The sequence below is a fragment of the Leptodactylus fuscus genome, chromosome 6, assembly GCF_031893055.1.
Source record: "Leptodactylus fuscus isolate aLepFus1 chromosome 6, aLepFus1.hap2, whole genome shotgun sequence".
In the NCBI taxonomy this organism is placed as follows: Eukaryota; Metazoa; Chordata; class Amphibia; order Anura; family Leptodactylidae; genus Leptodactylus; species Leptodactylus fuscus.
Window position 1 is genome coordinate 144296255 of NC_134270.1, and position 27730 is coordinate 144323984.

Here is a 27730-nt window from a genome sequence, read left to right on the forward strand (position 1 = left end):
TATAACCCTATATATATCACAGAGCTCAGCTTCTCTCCTCTATCATATAACCCTATATATATCACAGAGCTCAGCTTCTCTCCTCTATCATATAACCCTATATATCACAGAGCTCAGCTTCTCTCCTCTATCATATAACCCTATATATATCACAGAGCTCAGCTTCTCTCCTCTATCATATAACCCTATATATATCACAGAGCTCAGCTTCTCTCCTCTATCATATAATCCTATATATCACAGAGCTCAGCTTCTCTCCTCTAGTATATAACCCTATATATATCACAGAGCTCAGCTTCTCTCCTCTATCATATAACCCTATATATCACACAGCTCAGCTTCTCTCCTCTATCATATAACTGTATATATCACAGAGCTCAGCTTCTCTCCTCTACCATATAACCCTATATATCACAGAGCTCAGCTTCTCTCCTCTATCATATAACCCTATATATATCACAGAGCTCAGCTTCTCTCCTCTATCATATAACCCTATATATATCACAGAGCTCAGCTTCTCTCCTCTATCATATAATCCTATATATCACAGAGCTCAGCTTCTCTCCTCTAGTATATAACCCTATATATATCACAGAGCTCAGCTTCTCTCCTCTATCATATAACCCTATATATCACACAGCTCAGCTTCTCTCCTCTATCATATAACTGTATATATCACAGAGCTCAGCTTCTCTCCTCTATCATATAACCCTATATATCACAGAGCTCAGCTTCTCTCCTCTATCATATATCCCTATATATCACAGAGCTCAGCTTCTCTCCTCTATCATATAACCCTATATATCACACAGCTCAGCTTCTCTTCTCTATCCTATAAATCTATATACAGTATTTCACTCTGTTTCTCTATGGTATCCTGCACTTAGGTAGGGTAGCAGAAATCACTTGACACTATAATAGTATATACCATACTAGTACTTACAATATTTCTGTATATTCTTTGAACTCTGAAGTGTAGAAGCTGAGGTTTCTTATTTCTGCTTATAGAAATTCTACTTTCATACTTTCAGAGCTTTGTAAAACTTTATATAACAGAGTCTTCACCATCAGTTCAGCAGGGTTAGATTTCTTTACCTATATTTTATATACCTATATTCAGCTGGGTGCAAGGGCCACATTATAGGTTTTGTAAGAAATAAAAGCTTTGGAAATCTTTTTTGTTCCCACTTGGAAACTATATTTAAAGACTTAATCACAGGAAATATTTAGGCCTTCCACAAGCCATATGTCTGAAGGGTGGTTTTTTTATGGAGAGTTCGATGTCTTAAAGGGATCGTCCGAGAAAATTATATTAATCACCAATTTGTCACCAAAATCAGATCAATGGTGCAATATAAAGAACAGAGCTGGAAGCAGATAGCGCTGTTCTCTGTGTAGTGGCCGCATTGAGTTACTACAACCTAGATCCTATATATGAGAATGAAAGCTGAGCTATACTACTGCATGGAGGACAGAGCTATCTGCTTCCATCTCAGTTCTCTGTATGCCGGCTGTTGAGAATGGCGGATAAGCCAGGATTCCAGGCGTCAGCTCCCACATGAACTGATATTAATGACTTATCCTATAGATCAGTCATAGTTATTGTTTGCCTGGAAAACACCTTTAAGGGCCACCCGACGATCCTTGTATGCAGATTAGTTCTCTTTCCAAAACAGAAAACTGTGGTCCTAGTACAACCTCTTGGAAGCTATTAACTCTCTAGGTCAAGGTCTGACTCTTGAAGGATGTAAGACAAAACAGACACTGATTTGGAGACTTAAAGAGACTTAAAGAGTGGTGTTGAACCTGTGCCATTGGATTTAGCGCAACTAGCATCTTAAACAGTGTAGGATGTCCAAGCTGGCCAGTAATGATCACCTTCCACCATTATTGCTCTTTTATGAGCCCCATTACATTCTCAACAACATGCTGTGTTTGTTTTGTGACCTTGTACAGAGGAGATGTATTATATGTAAGAAATGCGTGGTATGCTATGCAAGGAACTTATAGCGGGCATTAATAAGCTATTGACACCATGTTTTACTAGACCCAAGTGCTCTCCAAAATGATAGGTATGGTATATTTATCCGTCTTTTCCCAGCCAGTAAGCCCTGACACTTGTGTTATCTATTAATGATGTATATAGTTAGAATTACATCATTATCAGTCTATGGAACAAGACACAACGCAGCGAAATCCTCAAGAAGATGTTAGCGAGCAGTTAGGCCTTCCTTACAAACTTGAGAGTTACTCTACGTGATATATAGTCCAACATAGCTGAAGACGTTGGCCTATATGTAGATGGCTTTAATGTAATATATTTAGCTTCACTGCTCTATCCTATTTACTTCATCTTCTTCACATTGATTTCAGGTTAACCTAAAGGAACAAGGCCGACTACTGCGTCAAGGAGAGTTTGTGATCTCCTATCGAAAGAAGAAGTGTCTCAGAAGGGTTTTTCTGTTTGAGGATCTGATTCTTTTCAGCAAAGCCAAAAAGGCTGCATCAGGACGAGAGATCTATGTGTACAAGCAGTCCTTCAAGGTAGCGTTCATTGTTCCTCTATAGATATATATGTATACAGATATGTTCCTCCCATTACAGGGCATACAAATTGTACATGTTATATCAGAAGATGGCTAGAAATCTCACAGCATTCTTCTTTATACCATGAATATGCAAATTTTCCATCTGTTTCCATGGTGGAATTGGAGAGGAATTTGAGGTGGACTTCTGCCTAAAAATCTGTTGGAAGAATATGCAAATCTGTCTTCCATTATGTAATTAGGCAGCAGCTGACTTCCTAATTACATCATGGAAGACAGATTTGCATATTCTTCCCATGGTCCCTTGCGAAGTGGAGTGCTAAAGGCTTAATAAGTCTCCACACACCTATATGGTGGTCTCTCCCCAAGGAGTCACAATATCCCCTTAAAAATCTGTTAGGATAGCAGATGTAGTTCTGAGCCAGTAGTGAGAACTAGTACTAGATTCACTGTTCAAAATTGTTAATATGGCATTGAGTGTCCAACACGCCCAGGCCACACCAACTCCATCCCCACAGTGGTGTCCACCAGAGCCCCAGATGGTGGGGATGGACTTGGTGGCCCTGCCAGGCAGAGAAGTACAGGTCGGGAAGTGCCAGACACATTGCGTACCACAAATAACAGTAAACCAGACACTGGGAACTCTTACCAGCAGATCCTCAGGGTAGCGGTGCATGTTCTAGAAACCAGAAGGCAGTGGTAGGCAGTGATCAGCAGGTGGCCGCAGAGAGCCAATGTGTAGTCGTTCAATCTGAGTTGTCAACAAGAGGGCAACGCAGTACAGAGGGTAACCCAAAGGGAAAGTCAGACAGGCCGAGTCGGTAACAGGAGAGGCAGAGCAGTACAAAAATGGGTTCAGGAAGCAGAGGCCTAAAGGCAATGCGGGGACATAAACAGGAAAAGGCACAGTACAGAAATCAGGAGGCAAAAAGGAGGCAGAGTCAGAGGTCAAAAAGAAGGAGTCAGATACAGGAGAGAATACACTTTCAAACAGGAACACAGAGGAACACTGAATAGGCTCCGGGCCACCACTAGGCCTAAAATCGGAAGTCCCCTGTCCAGCTCAGGAGGAGACCGGCAACCCCCGCACATCGCTGCAAAGCTTCCGGACTGCCTCCCAAGACACGGAAACTGGGACTTGGGAGCGCAGAGGAGAGAGGGTCGGCACCCTCCGCACAGCGTTACAAAGGTTCAGGCTCTACTCTCAACAAAATCCTTTCCAAAAACAGACCCTGTGGAACCTGCAATGCACAGCCAAAGTCAAGCCTTGGCTTTCCCTAGCAGGTTTGTACATAGGATTAGACTCATACAATGGGAATTACCAAGCCTGAGGCCTCAAAATGCCAATTCTGCAGTGATGCCTCCCCTAAAACTACAGCAAGATTGAGCAAGACTCTGAAGATGGAAGTGTCCACCACTGCCTCCGATTGAAAACAAAAGGAAGCTGATTCCAGATGGTTATTAGAGAAGAATTGGAAGCAGAAGACCACCCCAAAGTTCTCTCCAATTTGCACCTTGTGAACATGGAAATGTTTTGGTCATTGGGGTTAAAAGCTAAAAACAAGAAGCTTAGATTGATTTTTAGTATGTCTCACCCTCTTCTTCACGCTACACATAGGGCCCGATTTACTAAGATCGATTCTTAGGCCACAGTTCTCAATCCATGTGTATGATGTGGGAGGTATACCAGTATTGTCAAGTGTAACCCCCAAATGTAAAGCACCATGGAATTAATGGTGCTATATAAATAAACAATAATAATAATAATAATTATAAGTGGCTGCAGCTTGTATAATGGGGGAACAGGAGAGGTAGCGTTTGGAAGAAAAAGTGTTCACCCAAGATCTGAGCCAAGGGTTTGACCAGATTTACCCAAATGCAGCACCATACATTTAATAGCACCACCAAAAGTAATTTCTCGACTGACTTGATCTCATTGTGTGTCCTCACATGTTTAGACTTCCGAGATCGGCCTCACCCATACCTTGGGAGGCAGCGGGCTTTGTTTTGAGATCTGGTTTCGAAGAAGGAAATTGGAGGACACGTACACTTTTCAGGCTCCCTCTCCTGATATCAAGGAGGCCTGGACCGGGGATCTCCAAAAGATTCTTTGGGATCAGGCTATTAAAAATCGAGGTAAGCAATGTGGAGGGTGCCATGCTTGTTCATTGTGGAAGTCAGTTGAGGTACAAGATGATGGAGTGACTCCTAGCCATTCTCTATACAAAGTGGGTAGTTGCCTCAGGTAGCCTTACACATACATTAGATTCATGTCAGACTCATTTTGACATCTGCAGTGCCCTGGCTATTTTCGGTACATGGCCGCACTATATACAGTACGCCAATGAGGTGCGCCTACTGGGAAACACTTCAGTGACATATACTACCGGTCCAGCTGGGCTTCCAGTTAGCAAGGTCTTTAGCTGTCAATGTAGCTGTGTTTTACGGCTGACATTTTGGCTACCTACTGGTGGTTACGCTTTCTATTAACCCATTCTATACAGTTAATGTAGCTGTAGTGTATGCACTGCGACTGGGAAGATTACATCGGAGACGTCTGGAAGTGCACAGTCCATTTTACTCCAATAAATATAACTTGTCAATTGTGTAAGTGGCATGTGTGACAGAAAACTACTACCTGACATGTCAAAGCTGTATTTAGCATATAAGCAAAGCAAGCATATGCTGCAGGAAAAGTGAGTGGGAGGAAACACAAAATTATGTTCTCGGGCTGGTGAAGTAATGGCGGCGAGGTGCAGGAAGGAATAATGTGAGGTGCAGATACTTCTCTAGTATAATAATATACAACAGTGTGAATATCAACCTGCTTATAAGGCAAGGCAACCTGTATATGAAGACGATTTAAGCACTAGTATATAGTCTATTAAGTTCAATAGTAAATCTTGATTTATTTCACAGCTAGCCGTATCCTTTTTCTCCAGAGGTATTGTTTCTCCTTAAAGGGACTCTACCAACTCCCTCAAGCATAGTCAACTACTATCACCATGTTACACAGCACATTACACTTGGTTGTTATGTAGGTTATTTTTGCAGATTTTGAGAAAAAACACTTTAAAGTGATAGCATATGAGGTAGTCGGTGCAATGGGGGCGGGTCTTCAGCTCTGAGAGCACTGCCCTGGCTGCTTAAGTAGGAGGGGATGTTATAGCCATGGGAGGATCAACTCACACTGCACAGGGTGGCACAGGCAGGAGATGGTAGGGGTCTGATTGGCAAGAGCAGTGCTCCAGGGAGCTGAAGACCAACCCCCAGTGCACCAAGTGTCTCATTTACATAAAACTTCAAAGCTGCTTTTTTCCAAATCTAGTTACCTACCCTCTAGGTTAGGGATCAGCAAGCTTCGGTACTGCCACTGCTATGGAACTACATCCTCCAGCATAGCATAGCTCCAAGAAGAGCAGAGCAAGTATGCAGGCTGGGAGTTGTACTTCCAAAATATTTGGCGTACCAAAGGTCGTCTACCCCTGCTCTAATTTAATTTCCAACTCATTAAAGGGACTTGAAACATGACTAGGGATTTTTGCCACGCCAGAGATTCCTCCAAAAGGAAGAGATCTGCATCTGTAGACAGCTGTTTTGGGGTTCTTGAGAGCTATGTTAAAGATTCCCTTGTAGCCAACCAGTACGCTACTCTGTCTTTAAGAGGGACCAATCACAACCTCCATCATCTCCACCAAATCTTTACATCCTTCAATAGATGCCTTTCTAATGATTCCTGCACTGCTTTTTTTTTTTTTTTCCTCAGCACCTCCTACTCCTGAGCAATGGCTGATATTAATGTCAGCACCCAACATGCTAAGTAGACTCTGTACTGTCAAGTGGGTGTTCCCACACCAGGGCGAATGGTCTGGGCCCTCCCATCTGGAAATAGACAATCTAATTAGCATATTGGATGCTGAAATTAATGGCATCAACTGCTCAAGAACATTGGGAGCTAGAGAAAAAATTCTATCAGTAGAGCAGCGCCTATTGAAGGACGCAAAGAGCTAGATTTGGTGGAAGTGAAAGTTTCTTTATAGGTCTGCAAGAAACAGAAAATACCTGTATGCGTATGGGTATCTTTGAAACCTACCTAAGGGTGTTTCTTGTTTTTGGAGGAGATTCTGGCCTACATATGGATAACTCTTCCTTTTGGAGGAAATTCTTGTTTACAAATGGATGCCTCTTCCTTTTGGAGGAGATTCTGGCCTACAAATGGATGACTCTTCCTTTTGGAGGAGATTCTGGCCTACATACAGTATGGATGACTCTTCCTTTTGGAGGAAATTCTGGTTTACAAATGGATGCCTCTTCCTTTTGGAGGAGATTCTGGCCTACAAATGGATGACTCTTCCTTTTGGAGGAGATTCTGGCCTACATATGGATAACTCTTCCTTTTGGAAGACATACCAAAGACATACTGATAGGGAATGTAGAATGTGAACCCTATATGGGACAGTGACTGACAATATCTGTAGAGCGCTGCGGAATATGATGGCGCTATATAAGTAAGCATAATAAATAAATAATACATTTGGAAGAGATTCTGGCCTACAAATGGATGACTCTTCCTTTTGGAGGAAATTCTGGCCTACATATGGATGACTCTTCCTTTTGGAGGAGATTCTGGCCTACAAATGGATGACTCTTCCTTTTGGAGGAGATTCTGGCCTACATACAGTATGGATGACTCTTCCTTTTGGAGGAAATTCTGGTTTACAAATGGATGACTCTTCCTTTTGGAGGAGATTCTGGCCTACAAATGGATGACTCTTCCTTTTGGAGGAGATTCTGGCCTACATATGGATAACTCTTCCTTTTGGAAGACATACCAAAGACATACTGATAGGGAATGTAGAATGTGAACCCTATATGGGACAGTGACTGACAATATCTGTAGAGCGCTGCGGAATATGATGGCGCTATATAAGTAAGCATAATAAATAAATAATACATTTGGAAGAGATTCTGGCCTACAAATGGATGACTCTTCCTTTTGGAGGAGATTCTGGCCTACATATGGATGACTCTTCCTTTTGGAGGAGATTCTGGCTTACAAATGGATGACTCTTCCTTTTGGAGGAGATTCTGGCTTACAAATGGATGACTCTTCCTTTTGGAGGAGATTCTGGCCTACATGTGGATGACTCTTCCTTTTGGAGGAGATTCTGGCCTACATATGGATGACTCTTCCTTTTGGAGGAGATTCTGGCTTACAAATGGATGACTCTTCCTTTTGGAAGAGATTCTGGCCTACAAATGGATGACTCTTCCTTTTGGAGGAGATTCTGGCCTACATACGGATGACTCTTCCTTTTGGAGGAAATTCTGGCTTATAAATGGATGAGTCTTCCTTTTGGAGGAGATTCTGGTCTACATATGGATGACTCTTCCTTTTGGAGGAAATTATGGCTTATAAATGGATGCCTCTTCCTTTTGGAGGAGATTGTGGCCTACATATGGATGCCTCTTTTTATAGCTGGTACAGTTGCTACTAGAGAATACATTTTCCTCCTTCCGATAGAGAGATAATTTTTCATCGGGCACAAGTGTTGGACTCCTACAATGATTATCACTGTGGTCATTTGTTATGTATTTGGCAATGTCAGGAGCTGTGAAAAAAAAATCAGAGTTGACACTTACATGATAGAAGTCCATGAACCATTGCTCAGTTGACCAAACTGTTGTTATAAAACCATTTCATGCCACTGCTTAGTTCTTCCATATTTCTTTGCCAGAAATGCGCAGACAGGAAAGAGCTTTTTCTGGTTTGGGATGCAAGCCTTTCACTGACATCCAGCCAAGTGAAGCTGCCATTAGCAGTAGAGCCATCCCCCTGACTGGCAGTGGAGGTACGGTAGTGAATTGTACCCCTAGTGTGAACCCCAGTACATGATATATATGAACCATTCCTTAGTCTCTCTCTTCCTTTTATAGATGAGAATCTTCGCTCTTCCCCTTCCGTTGCTTTACCATTCCCGACATCCCCTCCACCACTCCGCTCCATGTCCGTAGGCTCTCGAAGCAGCGCGAGCAGTGCGGTATCTCTTGGAGGATGTTCTTCCACTTCCTCTGGTCGTGGTTCTCTCAGCCCCCTACATGGATGTCCTGGATCTGAGCCTCAGTGGAGATGTTGTAGGGTCGAGCCCTCCCATGATAAGGAACCCGCTGTTTTCTTAAGTGAGTCTAAAACCAACTGTTAAGACCGTATTTGTGAAATTTTATAATGCCTTATGTATAGAAGAAGCTATATGTACATTGTCTATCCTATAACGCCCCCAGTGGTCATGCTGTGAATTGTAGCCTGTCAAGGGTTTTCTAGTATGTCAAGATTTTATTTTGAGCCTTGACATGTCGTCTCTATTTCAGCTGCCAGTTCAGGTTCCTCTGAAGGAAGTGTCAGTGGCTTTAGTTCACCGGAGACAAGCCATATACCTGTAACCCATATGAATACGTGTTATCCCTTGGAGTGCTGGCGCCCCCTACATGTTAAAGACAAACCTCCAGAAAACAACATCCTATGAAAGCAATGGACCTGGAATATCCACCAACTTGTCTACTGAATGAAATATCTATATTTATGTCCGGTTTATATATGTAAATAAATATATTACATTCTAGTGAACAATATGATATGTCATAAAGGATAAAAGTCATAGGACCATAATGCCAAATATGCTTCATTGTCTTAATGGAGACTTCAGGCTCTCTGATGGTACTTGTGTATTAAATGCCAAATCGACCACAAGGGGGCATGTCTACATTGCTTTATTTTTCTTTCTATTGGACCAGGCAAATCCAGATCGGGCCCACTCCACTGCTGCACACCCCATTACATAGGCTCTTCATAGTTCAGAAGTCACGTGCACTGCGGGTTCATCCTCTCCCATGTGGATTGGCAGTTCTCCTCTCCAAATCAGAGGGGGGGTTGCGGTCAAGTGCATCAATACCTTGGCGCGTGGCACTTACAGAACAGCCTCATGGCCTCATAGGTATTTAATTGTAGGGCAGTGTTCAATGGAAAGAAGTCCATGATTAAGGGGTTATCCACTACCCAACCCCTACTGCTTAGTTGGCTCCTTTGACAATAAGGTTATCACAAAGTTCTCACAATCAGGTACCTGGATCAATGATTGTGCGAATTGTTCAATTACCTGCAGTGCCACTACAGGAGAAATAAAGCATTACAACATGGCCACTGAAATCAAAGGGCTGTCCGTGTAATGAAGGACAGAGCAGGTCCTCCAGATGAGGACCCCCACCAGGGAACACTCTTCTATTTACCAAAGATTCCCCAATAGGGTAGGTGAAAATGGGTATTTGAGACTAGACAACCCCTTTACATCAGGCTTAATTTAAAGGGATTATCTGGAATTGTGATATTGAGCTCCACTTCCACTTTTCAGGCCAGTGACATCACGTCTGTTGATCACATGGCCATGCTACAGCTCAGTTCCACTGAAATTGGCCTGCAATACCAAGCACAGCCACTACACAGTGTACAGCGCTGTTCTCAGTAAGTAGTGAGCAGACAGCAGCATTCAATATCATAGTCCTGGAGAACTCCAACTGGAGTGGCTACATCCTATCTCAGGACGCTCAGGTGGTCTTTGGTATTAACGTCATATACTGATTTACTGATGTTGGACAGATCCAAAAGATAAGTCATCAATATAAAATGGAATACCCCTTTAAATGGGTCCTCTCATTTTCTACATGTATGGCCTATGCACCTCCAGGAGGCACATCATCTTATAGAATGGGGCTTCCCTATTCTGTCTGGTGCCATGGTTGCTGTGAATTAAGAGGTGGCCACACATGCCCGGCTCACTCCATTCACTGCCCTATAAACTCACAGAACAAACCAAAAACCCCAAAGGCCACCAGACCACTTTGCCAGCAATACTAAGGGAAGGGAAGTAATGGCAGAGGCGAGATGCTCCATCTTTATTCATTCCCCTAGGCAGTCTAACGCATCCTCCATAACTTTCCGGTGTTGCTACATACCCATAGACGTGAACAGAGAGAGTCGAACATGTATGACCACCACTCCGTTCATAGCACCCATGGCTGGACATAGTTTGTGGGAACCCAATTTTGAACATTAGTGCAAGTCCCAAAGGTGAGTCCTGTATTTATGGCATATCCTATGCACAATAAAGCACTATATATAGTATATAGCACTATATATAGACCATCTGCTTCAGTGAATGTATATTATAAAGCTAAATAAACAGCTCATCAATAAAGTAGGATGAAATAGAAGTGGATTCAGTAGTCACTTGTCCTGAGGACGCTCTGTCGTGTGTACCAACTACCCAGTAATTCATGGAGGGTCCAAACATCTCCTTAGATTAAGTTTCTCTCTTTAGTCTACTCCACCTAAACAAGCTTTACGTTTCTCCATACATCTCACCCAGTAGCGACATTCTCCAAACCGCCTAGCCGCGATTTCCCAGTCTTGCTTAGTATGCATCCTTGAAGAGTTACTAAGGATTAGTCTTATTGACAGAGTGTTTACTCTGAGTTTCTGCTTACTCCCATCATTTTCTAGTTAATTCATCATCCCGGGTTCATCCTTTGGATAGTTGAACATTAATTGGAATGTGTTGGAACCATGAAAGTTAACTCTTACCTACAAAAACACTGAAAAGAAAAACTACCAAATCTTCAGGATACACACGGAGGATTTAGGGCCCCCATTACAAAGGTTTAACTTAAAATTGGGCCATCTTTCACCATATATCTTACTAAGGAAGACTTGTTCTAGTTTATTTTTTTTTTAGAATTTTTGAGGTCATTCCCCAAATCCTTGTTTGCCCAAATTGTAGGGCCCGTGAGGAAGAGATCCCTACAGCCAACCTGGACTAGACCTACTCACCCCCGCGATGTATGGTGTACTTCTATGGTATGTACTGAACGCACCTAAAGATACAGAACATATATCCAAGCATATCCACATGAAATCATCCCTAAGTTATTCCGTAAGGAACCTAGATTTATGGAGTTTTCAGTAGGAACATTTCATTATACACATATATTGTACTAGCTATTACCTGCGACTTTGTCAATGGAACCCCGACCCCCTGCGGGACCCATCTGGAGTGGTGCGCAGGCTTGTTCCTTTGCCTTGTGTCTGCAATGGGCCCTTCCTACATCTGTCGGTCCATGGACCCTCGGGGCCCACCCTGCGGCCCGCTGGAACTCTTTACCTGGTCTCCCTCCTTGCGCCCACCACCCACCTTTGTCCCTACCCACTTCCCCATGTGGTCACTCCTTCCTCCTACCCCATGCCCCCTTCCCCCCTCTTACCTACCCTGTGCCCCCTTTTCTCCCCACCAAACCCTGCCAACCGTGTATCCATTTTCCCCCTGCCAACCTGTGGCCCCGGCCTCACCACACCCTGGGCTTCCCATGCACCGATGTTCCGACTTGTAGTGTCCAGAGATGGCATACGCTGCGGGACAGCTGGCCGAACCGGCGTTGCAGAGCGCGGCGCAGGTGACCCCCTGTCCGAACGTGGCAGAGTACTGCGGTCCCGTGTTGAGGCCACACAGGTGGGGAAGCGTATGGACTTGTCGCTGCCTCAGAGTAGAGGCCCTTGTGCAGGACACTCCGGACCTCTCAGAGACGCCATGTTGGTGTGGACAGCGGCTGGATGATAACTCCGCCCACATAGAGAAGCGGCACCCAATCAGGTGAGCTGCTGAAAGGGCTGGGGTGACGTCATCCCAGGTCTTACAGTGTGCCAGGTCCTGCTGCGAATTGAACCGTGAGAAGCACCGGGCACGGGAGTGAATTGCGGTGGTGTACGGGAATTCCATGTAACCTGTCGTTCAATCCGGGACCCAAGGTATGTATGTGCGCATTTTCAGACAAATCCGTTCGCCCGTGTAGGTGTGATTGAGGAACAAACATCCAAACACACAAACATCCAAATACACATACTTTCACCTTTATAATATTAGTAGGATGGCGGCAGATAAACTTCAAGTTCCTCCCCACTCTACTGAATAACCTCCATTCTCAGCCATTACCCTAAATAATCTTCATTCTCGACCATTACCCTTAGTAATTTCCACTCTATGCTATCATCCTCAATTGTCTTTTTTCATTATTAGCTAAAACACTCCTCTATTACCCTAAATAATCTTCATACACGACCATTAACCTAAATAATCTTTATTCTCCATTCTCAACCATTCCTTAAACACAGATTTTTTTGGCCTCATTTATTCAGATTGCGTATGAAGGTGATCTATACATCGCCACTCCGAACCCGCACACAATAAAGTGGCTGCCTGCAGACCAATGATCATATTTTTTGTTTTCTTGGCAGTGTAGCAGCTGAACCCTAGCCTCAGTCAGTACAACATGAAGGACGTCATATAATGGATGGCTGTAGAAACAGGCCAAGATTGTATATATCAGTTATTTTATGTTGTCATCCACTTTACCTGATGGGGATGTGATGGTCCTGTCAAACCTTATCCCATCTGTCCTGAACTGCATATTATATCTATAAGAGTGAAGACTGTATATACAAAGGCAAAGAGGAAGCCGTCACACCTGGGCCCTGTTGCCTGAAGAAGACACAACATGATAAATGACACATGGAGGGTAGGAGGCTTCAAGACTCAGTACGTGCATCTTATATGGGACTAAAATACCTATAAGAAATAGTTCCCGAACTTTAAAATGTCATTCTCATTTTTTTTCGCTTTTGTATCGGGGGTTGTTTGGTGACCATTATTTTGTAATATACTTTATTAACCTACTAGCTGGTACCCGCGACTTCGTCTGCGGTGATTGTAGAAGTGGGTATATACAGGCGCGGGTAAGGTTTTCGTACTGTGTATAAGGTATGGGATATAAAATGTAACTGTGTATCTTGTTGTTGCTGTAATTCTGAGAGCACATGAGACTTTTGTGTTGAATGTAATTTGTATTTCAGCCGCTATACGGTGTTGGTATAAACTGTACATAGTGACTTTGGGACAGAGGTATTTCAGGTTAATATACTTCGATATACGACATTGTATGATTTGTTATTTTCCGCCAGTACATGTAAGTTTTGGGCACAGGATACTCTTGAGCAAGCAACATAAAGTCTGGCCCTGTGCATGACAGTTTAGTAACTCCATGCGCCTCTTATTAATAGCAATTAACCCCATAATGTCCCTCACATTAACCCCAGTGTAAGAGTTACTGATAGAGATGAGCGAGTACTGTTGGGATCAGCCGATCCGAACAGCACGCTCGCATAGAAATGAATGGACGTAGCCGGCACGCGGGGGGTTAAGCGCGCCGGCTACGTCCAAGCGGAAGTACCAGGTGCATCCATTCATTTCTATGGAGCGTGCTGTTCGGATTGGCTGATCCCAACAGTACTCGCTCATCTCTAGTTACTGATATGTGAGAGACTTGGAGGTAATAATTAAGTATCTTCATTACTGAGGTCTTTTATTAGTACCTCCATGTGTCTCACATATTAGTAATCTTTATATGGGGCACACAGGGGTTAATATGAGGGACATGATGGGGTTTATTCCTATTAATGTGAGGTACATGGAGTTACTAACACTAAACTAATAACCCCATGCCTGACATTAATGAGAATAGGAACTAAAGGAAGGGAGCTGTGTGTTTCTTACTTTCAGTTTGCTAGTAGCTTCGGCAGGAGCTATCACTATAGCAGGCAGAGACTTGAGCGACTAAGCTCCACCCCCTGGGTTTCCTGCACCCCTCGAAAAGGGGAGTGTCCTTATGCCTCAGCTCTAGCAGAGACTTTATTTAACTCTTGCAGGTCCTGTGCTGCTGGCATGCCAGTGAAATATGGCAGGAGTGCCACTCTTGGCTTGTGTGCCACGGGTTGCTGACCTCTGCTGTAGGGGGTAATATGAATTTTGTGGCTTGCTATGGTCCAAAGTGTGTGAGATTGCAGAGATAGTGATGTGAGTTTGGGTTTTGTGGGGGTCCTGGGAAAAACGTATGTGCGCTATTGTGACGAAAAGTAGCCTATTGCGCAATCGAGTGTAGGGACTATGTTTGTGGAAAATTTCAGCCAAATCGGTGTAGCGGTTTTTGCGTTATTGACCGCCAAACATCCGAACATCCAAAGGGTCCTGGGAAAAACGTATGTGCGCTATTGTGACGAAAAGTAGCCTATTGCGCAATCGAGTGTAGGGACTATGTTTGTGGAAAATTTCAGCCAAATCGGGGTCCAAAGTGTGTGAGATTGCAGAGATAGTGATGTGAGTTTGGGGTTTGTGGGGGTCCTGGCACAAACGTATGTGCGCTATTGTGACGAAAAGTAGCCTATTGCGCAATGGGGTGTATTAACTATGTTTGTGGAAAATTTCAGCCAAATCGATCAAGCGGGTTTTGCGTGATTGACTAACAAACATCCGAACACACAAACCCACAAACATCCAAACTCACAAACTTTCACATTTATAATATTAATAGGATCTACCTTCCTATTAATTAGAAAACAGGCAGCAACATTCTCCTAACCAACCCTCTAACTGAGCGGAAGCATTTACCAAAGGGGAGTGGTCACTTAAAATGGCTGTATCTCTGGTTTTATACCACTTAGAAAAATGGTTCTGGTATCTTAAGAAAGCGGAGAATCTCACCAGTGATACAGCCATGTAGCCAAGTGGCCAATCATAGCCTCAGTGGCATACCTAACATGTGGCACGCTTTTGTGATGTCATTGGTCTGGGGTCACCACTGACGCCTCTGATTGGACCACGAGCGGTCACATGAGCATCACAGTGACACGAGTGTCATGTGTGATTGAGCTCCAAAGGTGACATCACAGAAGAGCGCCACATGTAACCAGGAGAGTGGCAGATGCCTCACGGTAAAGGAACGTGAGTATGAATGTTTTTTTTTATTATTTTCACTTCCCAAGGTGTCAGTTTATTTGGAATATTAAAGGGGTTGTCCTATCACAAGGATCCTATCTATACTGCTTGTTAATGTGAATGTAAGACTTTTCCTAAATACACTGCTTCAGCAAAACTGCTTTGTTTGTCCACTATCTTACTTTATTCATTTCTCTGTTGATACATCCCTTGACTTATCTGATCATAAGTCAAGTGATGTATCTGCTGCTCTGAGGGGGAAAGGAGGAGGGGCTAAGTGCACGGGAGCAGTAGTTTACACTTTGAGGGGGGGAAGGGGCCGCCAATACAGACCCGGCATCCGCTGTAATAGAGAGGCGGATGCTAGGGAGTGTAGATGCCGGCACATGTGCCTGCAACATCGCTACGCTCCTGCCCTGCATGAAGCCAGCAGTGGCAGTAGCGATGCTGATATTCCGGAGGGGAGGGGGGAGCGGAGGAGCGGAATAGCAGCATCGCTCCTGCCGCTGCTGGCTTCATGCGTCTACACTCCCCGGCATCCGCCTCTCTATTACAGCGGATGCCGGGTTTGTATTACATTGTGAAGGCTGTACATCCGATGCCTAGCTGCATCAGGAGCGCACATGCACGGCCAGTGGCATAGAAGCGACGACTTCTCGCCGCTGGCTTTGCATATGTAATTCCGCCCACCAATGACGCAACAAAGCCGGAATACAGAAGAATTTACAGCAGAGAAGACTAGCGAGTATGCGACATGCGAATACCCCTTCAAGGTCGACCATCTAGATTTGTCCATCTCTAGTCTTCAATGGCAAAAGTCTTTAATAGAAAATATGACTGTAATAAGAAAGTGAAGGCAATTTCTGATCAGAAAATCAAAACTTTAAAACTCATTTAGTGTTTTTGACAAAATTGTGGTCATCTTGACACATCCAAGAAACCTTGTAAGACTACAAATAAACTTCAATATACCGTATGCTTGTCCATGGAGCCTGAACAGTGTCAAACATATGTCAGCAACATCCTTGGCCTCATGAGTTCTACATTCCTTACATGAGACACCTGTTGTCCATCTCATAAATTTTCTCCGATTCACTTTAATGATCTGCTGATGTCCAGCGTGGCCACAACTGTTTCCAATTTGAGATAGAAGTACTAGTGGAAAAATAGAAATTGATATTTGCTAAGTTTTTATCTTGCTCTGGCTTTAGGGCAAATCTCCACATCTTGAAATTATTTATTGTACCCTATATTAGAAATACTGTGTTGTTTGTAAAGAAAGGTCGTTGCTTGCTTCAGGTCTTGGCGTATGAACTCTTTTTGTGTTGGTGTAGCCAAGACACACAGGACATGGAGGCACATGGCACCTAAACGGAACCTCTAGTTATTGCAGCACTGTATCTTCTGAACAGTTCTGTCGCGTTGCTGTAGGCTGAATACGTCTTATGAACTCTGCTAACAGTAAAAATGGTTGAAGCGTACAATCTCTGACTCCTAAACTCTACTTTTATGGAGAACCAAAAATTGAGTTATTAAAGGGAACATGTCTTGTTCAATATTCAGTCTACTGTGCAGGCAGCATGTTATCAGGTAGGAGGAGCTGAGCAGACTGATGTATAGCTTTGTAGGAAAAGATACAATTCTGTATACCTTCTAACCTATCGTGGGCAATGGATTGTGGGCCCATTTGACTTGGGGGCAAATATAAGGGTGTTATCCTAATAGACTCCCCAGATTTCACCCTTTAACCCCTATATGGAGATCTGAACTTCACTGCGGGGAGTCCACCAGGGTGCTACCTCCTTAGGTGGTCCTAGATGGGTAACAGCTGACGAGACCAAGATAACTGCAGAAACAGGGTAAACGTGCATAATGCGTATACAGTCACACAGGGATAGACTGAAGGAATTAAACAGATGTAACACTAATAATTATTGAGACAGGAACAGAACACAGAGATGGCAAATAAGCTCAGACTGCTAACAAACCAGTATTCTGACAAACTCAACACAAAGGCATTATATGACTGAAATTCTCCACTTTCTATGCTTAGGAGTCCAGTGGGCGGTCCTAATCAGTGTTTGACAGCCGACTGTATGTGCATGTTCATATAGATTGTGTTGTCTCCTAAGCAGTTGCGTAACTAAAGGCTCAAGGCCCCTATAACAATTATTTTCCCATTTGTGCTCCCTCCACAGAATCCATCTTTGACTATGTTTTGACCATTTGCTCCTTCTGGCATGAATAGGTACAATTTTTTCACCTTTTGACAGCAGAAGTAAATTTACAATGCACCGATGGACCTCCTGACTTATGGCAGGCCACTGTGAGCCCTTTAGGTTATGCCAGTACCTATGGACCCCATAAGGGTGCTGGGATCCGGTGTGATTGCACCCTCTACACCCACTCAGGTCACACCCCTGCTCCTAAACAAAGAAAGATCAGGGAGTTCAATGAATAAGTTACAGGTTATACTGAATGCTTTTCAAACAAAATGATATCTCAGTCTGGTCAGTCCCTGGCGCTCTATAACATGCTGCCTGCCGATCACATTGTATAGTGACATGCTCCTTTATAGGTTCCTTTTATCTGTGTTTTCTCCAGCCTGACAACCAGATGGTATTCCAATCTATCATTATTCATATAAAGAAACACTTGCCCTTCACAATATCTCAGGATTAGCAGAGGAATGTTCTGCTTGATGATGATGATGATAGAGCAGATGACATCTCAGTGTAGGAGATAATCAAGATGAAGCTTGGGCTTCCCACGATCCCACTACACAGTAAGTAAGCGGCCATTTTCTTGTGGCCTGTGGGCATACGCAGTCAGCTCTGCCCAAGGCCTACAAGTTTGACCGCCTGCGTTGGAAGAAGACGTGTGAAGAGGACATTCCTGAAGAAGTTGGAAGCAGAGTTCTCTTGCAGCATTGGGGACGCCCCCAGTGCTGTTTGAGCACTGGGGCCAGCCCCCAGTGCTGCGAGAGAACTCATTTGCATACCGACGAAAACTGGGATTTCTATGGAACGGCGGTGCGGAGAAGACATCTAAAGGTAGGAGAAGAATAGACTTACTTAAGGCTATTCCTACGTGTCAATGAGAAAAAAAAATGTGTTTTAATGGTAGAATCCCTTTAAGAAATTATCGGGATATTTTGCTCAGTACCCAAGAAATCACCATTGTACTCCTGTACTCCATACAATGGTATTAGTATCCCCATAGTCAACCAGCACCACACAGACCTGTAAACATCACTATGCAAAAATAATGATCTAATATTTTTGCTGACTACACAAGTAGCATTATATGATATCATTGCTCCAGTTCACAATCAACATTTCACAATAAATCAAAATGAAAAGTCAAAGTATTTAGCTCCTTCCTTCCTAATCTTCCTTATACTCAGACTCTATTTCTAGCATCTTACAGAGATGCGGAAACTTCTGAAGAGTTATTTCATTTCATTTTGGGTTCAGGTTGTATGACCCAAAGATTTGTTTTGGTCTGTTCAGATCCTGGAGTATAACAAGTGAAGGCCCAGGGAAGGTGTAATAATTTTTTTACAGGGGCTCTATCATTAAGAAAAGTCATCCTTGCAAAGCCTTTAGAAAGTCTATTCCACACCTACCTTTAGTATGTAAATTGCCTCAGTGGTTATTGAATAAGTCCGTTTTTATCCATATGCTAATTAGACTGGTGCACGATGCATCCTGCACCCTCTTTGCTATTGTTTCCTATACAGGCTGCTGCTGAGGATGATGACTCAGCTACCTGTTTGCATACACATATTAGATAATAGCAGAGACGAGTGCTGCTGGGAACTTCCTGTGCTGGCTGGAAGCTCATTAGCATATGAATAAAAACGGACTTATTCAGAAACCACTGAGGCAATTTACATACTAAAGGTAGGTGAGGAATAGACTTTCTAAAGCCTATCCAAGGACAAGGATGTGATTAGTTAAAAATGACTTTTCCCAACGATAGAGCCCCTTTAAAAAATTCATACTCAGCTTTCTCCACCACTCCTGGACATCCTGCCTAGTGGTTCTCTTCTGGTCTCTTGAGTGACATCAAGAAACTTTATCACAAGTGTCATGATGTTGGCATGCCCATTGTGACCACCGAGGCCTCAGAGGTGAACCTGGCGCACATGGTGTCACCCAGAAGGTTAGAAGGTGAAAGGGCACAAGGATGCTCAGGAGGAAGGTGAGTATAATTGTTTGTTATGGCACTACACCTGCCCTTGGTCTTCACTTATTATACTCTCGGGTCTGAAGCGACCTCAGAGAACACTTATTTACTTCTAGGTCATGGGTTACGAAAGAGACCTCTCAGACTATTAATACATAGTATTAGAGATGAGCGAACACTAAAATGTTCGAGGTTCGAAATTCGATTCGAACAGCCGCTCACTGTTCGTGTGTTCGAAAGGGTTTCGAACCCCATTATAGTCTATGGGGAACATATACTCGTCAAGGGGGAAACCCAAATCCGTGTCTGGAGGGTCACCAAGTCCACTATGACACCACAGGAAATGATACCAACACCCTGGAATGACACTGGGACAGCAGGGGAAGCATGTCTGGGGGCATAAAAGTCACTTTATTTCATGGAAATCCCTGTCAGCTTGCGATTTTCGCAAGCTAACTTTTCCCCATAGGAATGCATTGGCCAGCGCTGATTGGCCAGAGTACGGAATTCGACCAATCAGCGCTGGCTCTGCTGGAGGAGGCGGAGTCTAAGATCGCTCCACACCAGTCTCCATTCAGGTCCGACCTTAGACTCCGCCTCCTCCGGCAGAGCCAGCGCTGATTGGCCGAAGGCTGGCCAATGCATTCCTATGCGAATGCAGAGACTTAGCAGTGCTGAGCCAGTTCTGCTCAACTACACAACTGATGCACACTCGGCTCTGCTACATCTGATGCACACTCGGCTCTGCTGCTGCATCAGATGTAGCAGAGCCGAGTGTGCATCAGATGTAGCAGAGCCGAGTGTGCACTAGAACCCCTGTGCAAACTCAGCTCACGCTAATAGAATGCATTGGCCAGCGCTGATTGGCCAATGCATTCTATTAGCCCGATGAAGTAGAGCTGAATGTGTGTGCTAAGCACACACATTCAGCTCTACTTCATCGGGCTAATAGAATGCATTGGCCAGCGCTGATTGGCCAGAGTACGGAATTCGACCAATCAGCACTTGCTGTGCTGGAGGAGGCGGAGTCTAAGATCGCTCCACACCAGTCTCCATTCAGGTCCGACCTTAGACTCCGCCTCCTCCGGCAGAGCCAGCGCTGATTGGCCGAAGGCTGGCCAATGCATTCCTATGCGAATGCAGAGACTTAGCAGTGCTGAGCCAGTTCTGCTCAACTACACATCTGATGTAGCAGAGCCGAGTTTGCATCAGATGTGTAGTTGAGCAGAACTGGCTCAGCACTGCTAAGTCTCTGCATTCGCATAGGAATGCATTGGCCAGCCTTCGGCCAATCAGCGCTGGCTCTGCCGGAGGAGGCGGAGTCTAAGGTCGGACCTGAATGGAGACTGGTGTGGAGCGATCTTAGACTCCGCCTCCTCCAGCAGAGCCAGCGCTGATTGGTTGAATTCCGTACTCTGGCCAATCAGCGCTGGCCAATGCATTCTATTAGCCCGATGAAGTAGAGCTGAATGTGTGTGCTTAGCACAGCATTAGCGCTGATTGGCCAATACATTCTATTAGCCCGATGAAGTAGAGCTGAATGTGTGTGCTAAGCACACACATTCAGCTCTACTTCATCGGGCTAATAGAATGCATTGGCCAGCGCTGATTGGCCAGAGTACGGAATTCGACCAATCAGCACTTGCTCTGCTGGAGGAGGCGGAGTCTAAGATCGCTCCACACCAGTCTCCATTCAGGTCCGACCTTAGACTCCGCCTCCTCCGGCAGAGCCAGCGCTGATTGGCCGAAGGCTGGCCAATGCATTCCTATGCGAATGCAGAGACTTAGCAGTGCTGAGCCAGTTCTGCTCAACTACACATCTGATGTAGCAGAGCCGAGTTTGCATCAGATGTGTAGTTGAGCAGAACTGGCTCAGCACTGCTAAGTCTCTGCATTCGCATAGGAATGCATTGGCCAGCCTTCGGCCAATCAGCGCTGGCTCTGCCGGAGGAGGCGGAGTCTAAGGTCGGACCTGAATGGAGACTGGTGTGGAGCGATCTTAGACTCCGCCTCCTCCAGCAGAGCCAGCGCTGATTGGTTGAATTCCGTACTCTGGCCAATCAGCGCTGGCCAATGCATTCTATTAGCCCGATGAAGTAGAGCTGAATGTGTGTGCTTAGCACAGCATTAGCGCTGATTGGCCAATACATTCTATTAGCCCGATGAAGTAGAGCTGAATGTGTGTGCTAAGCACACACATTCAGCTCTACTTCATCGGGCTAATAGAATGCATTGGCCAGCGCTGATTGGCCAGAGTACGGAATTCGACCAATCAGCGCTGGCTCTGCTGGAGGAGGCGGAGTCTAAGGTCGGACCTGAATGGAGACTGGTGTGGAGCGATCTTAGACTCCGCCTCCTCCAGCAGAGCCAGCGCTGATTGGTCGAGTTCCGTACTCTGGCCAATCAGCGCTGTCCAATGCATTCCTATTGGAAAAAGTTTATGTCACAAAAATCACAATTACACACCCGATAGAGCCCCAAAAAGTTATTTTTAATAACATTCCTACCTAAATAAAGGTTATCCCTAGCTATCCCTGCCTGTACAGCTATCCCTGTCTCATAGTCACAAAGTTCACATTCTCATATGACCCGGATTTGAAATCCACTATTCGTCTAAAATGGAGGTCACCTGATTTCGGCAGCCAATGACTTTTTCCGATTTTTTTCGATGCCTCCGGTGTCGTAGTTCCTGTCCCACCTCCCCTGCGCTGTTATTGGTGCAAAAAAAGCGCCAGGGAAGGTGGGAGGGGAATCGAGTAATGGCGCACTTTACCACGCGGTGTTCGATTCGAATCGAACACATCGAACAGCCTGATATCCGATCGAACATGTGTTCGATAGAACACTGTTCGCTCATCTCTACATAGTATGTCTTGAGTAACCTGAGAAATTGGTGGCCATTTAAGTGGGTGAAAGCAAAAAATGTGTGAAATTTTCTGCCTATTCAGTGTTGATGGTCTGGTGGTCCTGCTGGTCTTTGTTACCCGTCCTGTAGTGATGCCATGAACTATATGCACATATAACTGCTGCAGTTACTGTCCTTGTACTTGAAGGCATCACCTCTAGATACAGAGATTGGGGGCAAAGGACACCTGCTGCATGGGTTGCATATGTTGACAACTGTATGGTCCATCAGAAGAGCAGAAGAACGGTCCATTCAGTGATGGAAATAACAATGGACACAAACCGATCCCAAGACACCCCACTGACTATAATGGAGTCCATTTTTTGGCTGAAATCGGACAAAAATGTTAGACTTGCAGGACCTTTTCACCCATCGATTTCTGATAGCTCGGCACAGATGTGGATATAGGCTTAAGATTGGTGGGGCCAATGGACTGCTAAATTGGTGGATTTACCAAATGCATAAGAGTTATTGCATCATATTTCTTGCTTTAACATCCTTTTAAAAAAAATAAAATAAATCCTATCACAAAACTCAAAAAGATCATAAAAAGGCTACAGCTGAAAGCCTCCTTAACTAGAGGAAAGCGGATACGTTTTTGTATTTTTATTGCCGCAGTGATAACATTGTGATATATATCATTTATTAAAGACTTGAGTAACTATAGGAACCTTTCAGAATGAGTTCGTGTCAAGGCATGATGGAAGGTTTTATCAAACACCCACTCATCAGTGCTAACTCCTTGCCAAGTTAAATACACATGAAGATGAAGTATGCTGATAAGTACATCAATGCTCGCTGTAAAAAAAAAAAAAATTGCAATGAAAAGAACCACCTGGGCTTCCTTTGTGTTTTTTAATTTTTTTTTTTTTTAATATAAATTGTAGGTTGACAGCCTTCTGAATTTTGCCTCTGCTCGGAGCCTCGGATTCTACCCAACATGAAACATATAGACCAAATGATCTGGATAGAGCTTTAAGTGGCCCATAATATAATATAACACCATATGGATATGGATACCGTAGGGAAGATAAATATATTTATGCACTAATTATTTCCGCTGAAAATATGCTGTTAGATATCTTTATTAGTCACAGCTTGTAAACTTCCGAATATGGGGGAGTACTTACATGCTGTAGATTTCTGCAGGAATTTGTGTGGCTGTCCAATTCATCTATGAACATAACTAGAGATGAGAGAACAGTGAAATATTCAAGATTTGTTTTAAGTAGAGCCTCAATATTCGACTACTCGATCCAATATCGAATCCCATTATAGTCTATGGGAAAAAATGCTCATTTCAGGGGAATCCACTATTCGACTAAAGGAGAGTCACCAAGTCCACAAGTAGCAGACACGAGGAAAGTGTTTAACTGCACAGCGCTCCTCCTAAAGCGCACAGACTTCATTATAGTCTATGGGGTCTGTGCGCTTTAATTGCACAGCGCTTGCAGTTGTGCTGATAAAAAAGTATGCTCCCTCGTAACCGCAAGCTGCCAGCTCTCCCAACTAGCAAAGACGAGCCTGTGGCAAATCAATGCTGGTTCTGCAGCAGGCTCATCCTTGCTAGTCGGGAGAGCTGGCAGCTTGCTGTTATGAGGGAGCTGACTTTTTTGTCATAGGAAGGCATTGACCAGCGTTGATTGGCCAGTGTACAGCATTCGGCCAATCAACGCTGGTTCTGCCGGAGGCTTGTCTATGAGGAGGCGGAGTCTAAGATCGGACCACAATGGAGACTGCTGTGGTCCGATCTTAGACTCTGCCTCTTCACAGACGAGCCTCCGGCAGAACCAGCGTTGATTGGCCGAATGCTGTACACTGGCCAATCAACGCTGGTCAATGCATTCCTATGAGAAAAAGTCAGCTCCCTCGTCACAGCAAGCTGCCAGCTCTCCCGACTAGCAAGGACGAGCCTGCTGCAGAACCAGCGTTGATTTGCCGAATGCTATAGCATTCAGCCCATCAATGCTGATTCTGCATCAAATATTTACTGCGAATAGCTAGTAGTATTCGATCGAGTACGAATATTTTGAATACCGTAGTATTCAATGAAATACTACTCGTTCATCTCTAAACATAACCATATTTAGATTTTTTTTAATGTTTTTTTTAGATAAGAACATTTTTGCAAATATAAGTAATTAAAAAATTTGAAAAGTTTTATAGATTTTTTTCTAAGCAGCTTAGTGGTGACAGTCTGTTGTCTTGGTTGGATACCAGTGGATACCAGGGATCACAGGCTAAGAATATATAAAAGGTCATCATAAAAATAAAATGTAACTTTTAATATAAATAGGATAAAAAACATAGTGTACATCTTGCCATAAGGATTACAGATCCCTATTCCTGCTCACGGCTGCCTCTGCTTACCCTTCTACCCTCCTGACAGTGATGTGATATTGGAAATATGGGCCCACTAAAGGACAGAAGGGGGAGCGGAGGTGCCCGTGAGCAGGAGTGGGGTTCAGTGAGCAAGGCCAGAACCCAAGAATAATGATCAGAGGCCCAGGGAAAGTGATCAACATAAATATACAGTGTTACTGACCGTTCCTGGTCATAGGGGTCACATGGGTCAGGCCAGTGTCAAGATGTATAATTACGCTGGTGTAGCCCTTGTCTGTGACGTCATTGAATAGGACTGGAACCGGAGCCCAGGAGATATAAATAACACCAACTTTTATGTTTGTCATCTGCGCTGGGCCTCCAGTTATCATACTCTGGGGTCTGGGGTCATTCCGTTTGACCTGTGCCACCTCAGTGTGGATTTGGCACGCAGATAAAGCCATCTCCATTACTATGATGGAACACTCTCTATCGTAGAATCTCCTAGAAAGATCACAAGACTGTTTTTCAAAGTCTTTCTTTGTTCCATGAATCTCTGATATAAATCAGAGGCCCAGTTCATTAATGTTGAGGGCTGCAACAAATTCTTGGAACTCATTTACAGTCCCGTGCCAGAAAATCAATACATCGTCTATGTAGCGTATCCATAAATCAATCAATGATGTCCACTGCACATATTCATCCGAAAATACCTTGGTTTGCTCCCATCAGCCGAGGTACAGACTGGCATAAGTGGGGGCCACTGGACTGTACCCCTCAGCTGGTGTAAGGTACACCCCTCAAAAATGAAGAAATAACTCTCCAAAAAAAATTTGAAGAGTTTTAATACCGAGATATTCAAATGTAAATGAGTACTTCTCAATTTTAAGGAATACCAAATTACTACATTCCCTTGTTCATGTAGAATCAAAGAATACAGAGCTTTGACATCTGGCCAGGTGTACACTGTACATTCTGTTTACAGCACTGTTCACTCTCTTATAGGTAACATGAATTATATCAGGAAACTATTATCGTGAAGCTCTCCTACAGTCTGACAATAAATGATGAACAGATTATTTCCTATTATTAACATTATTATAAATTATTACTATAGATCTTGGATTGGTGCCATTCTCCTAAAGCATGGCTACATTGCCGCTGTGCATGTCTCCATATTTGATCTACAGAGTCAGACCAATATTCTCCATTTCCTTGCACTGTCTTCATCATCAAGGTTTGTTTCTGGGATGAAATAAACTAAACTAGAACAGAAGATATTTACAGAAACTCGCCGCTCGTGTTAAGAGCCATGTTGCCACTTTTAAAACATCAAAGTGCTTTAGCGGCTACATAACATCAATGCATTTCAGATGATACATCCTAAGGGAATGTACTAAACAATCCATTATTTATGAGTACAGAGAGAAGTTATGTGTATTATTACCCAAGAATATCAATGCATTGTTTGTGACTTTCTGGCAGATGCAAATTTTCGACAAAATTTCATTTTCATATTAGACATTGTCGAATTTTTCATTAATACAAATGTTTCTAATCTATGAGTTGTTATCTAGTAGCTATTATTATGATGATTATTATACTTATTATTAGTTAAGCAATATTACAGTTCACTATTAAAATTTACATAAAATGGTAGCCTCACAAAAATTTGGATGATACTCTGACAGTATTGACCTGACAGCTTCTAGACTTACATATTGATGACCTATCCTTACAATCAGTCAATAGAGATGAGCAAAGCAAAGCTTACAAAGTGGAATTCGATCCGAGTTTCAGGAAATATTTGATTCGCATCGAATCCGGATTTCTTCACACTTCATGGTAATGAATTGCACAGCTCTGATTGGGGGTTTTAATCCCTTGGATGCCGCAGTCAAAAATGACCGTGGCATCCAAGGGGTTCCACCATGCTACCATGATAGCGGTCGGGATAAGCCTGGTTCCCTGACCACTATAGATACTGCTAATGGAGAGGGGCCTGGAAATCACCAGGCCACTTCTCATTAGATGCCAGGGGCTGGGTCCTGTGGGCCTGTGATTGGGCTTCAGCGATCACGTGGAACATGCCGGCGTAATGACTTCATTGCATCCCACGTGACCACTGACGCCCAATCACAGGCCCCATTAGTGACGTCTGGGGAGCAGGACCTCAGAAACCGTCCTGAAGAGCTCCAGAGTAGATGCTGAGCCCAGGACAGGTGAGTATCAGGGGTCTTCTTATAATAGGAGCAGGGGGCCGATTGGGGCTCCAATATATGATAAAACCCCTGAGCAGCTCAGCTCCAACAGGGGGTGTTAGAGGACAGTGTCAGCAGTTACATACTGCTTGGACCTTCAAAGCAGGGTGCGCACACATTTTCTGTATGCACACCATGCTTCCACCATGGTTTGCTGGAAGTCCTTCCCGGCAGTGTCGTACTATTAGGTCTAATGTCAGGAAGGGGTTAACGTGATTCACAACAAATTAATTCAGATTGAATCAAAGTGTTGTGGAAAATTTGGCAAATTGGCCAAATCAAATTTTTGAAAACTTCGCTCATCAGTTATCAATATGTGATCCGCCTGACACCCAGGTCTGATACCCAACAACTCCATAGATCAGCAGATTGAAGAGGTTGCAGCTTTCAGGTGAGCACCGTGGCCTCTTAACTGAATACTAAGCACAGCGCTGTACATTGCATAGTCCGTGCTTGGTATTGCCGCTCAGCCCCATATTTGACTATATTTGTAACACATTCAATGCAATATCAAAACATACTAGCAAAACCCTTACCGGGGTGCAGCTCACAATACAACTACTGTGTTGCCATACAAGGAGACATATCACATATCACTTTGTAAAAGAATATTGCAAAATAATGCTGTTGTGA

At 43.8% G+C, this 27730-nt stretch overlaps 2 protein-coding genes across 3 annotated transcripts in view; one reads left to right on the forward strand and one right to left on the reverse strand.

Annotated features, from left to right (window-relative positions):
* The window catches only part of KIAA1755 (KIAA1755 ortholog), a 49327-nt gene extending 40044 nt beyond the window's left edge, over positions 1–9283 (forward strand). For both annotated transcript variants that reach the window (XM_075277453.1, XM_075277454.1), the window contains exons 17-21: positions 2374–2544; positions 4505–4682; positions 8285–8398; positions 8484–8726; positions 8916–9283. In XM_075277453.1, the coding sequence (XP_075133554.1) occupies positions 2374–2544; positions 4505–4682; positions 8285–8398; positions 8484–8726; positions 8916–9070 (861 nt within the window). In that variant the 3' untranslated portion in view covers positions 9071–9283. The remainder of the gene's footprint in view (positions 1–2373; positions 2545–4504; positions 4683–8284; positions 8399–8483; positions 8727–8915) is intronic.
* RPRD1B (regulation of nuclear pre-mRNA domain containing 1B) overlaps positions 1–27730 on the reverse strand; it is a 382003-nt gene that overhangs the window by 159782 nt on the left and 194491 nt on the right. The gene's annotated exons all lie outside the window — the stretch shown is intronic.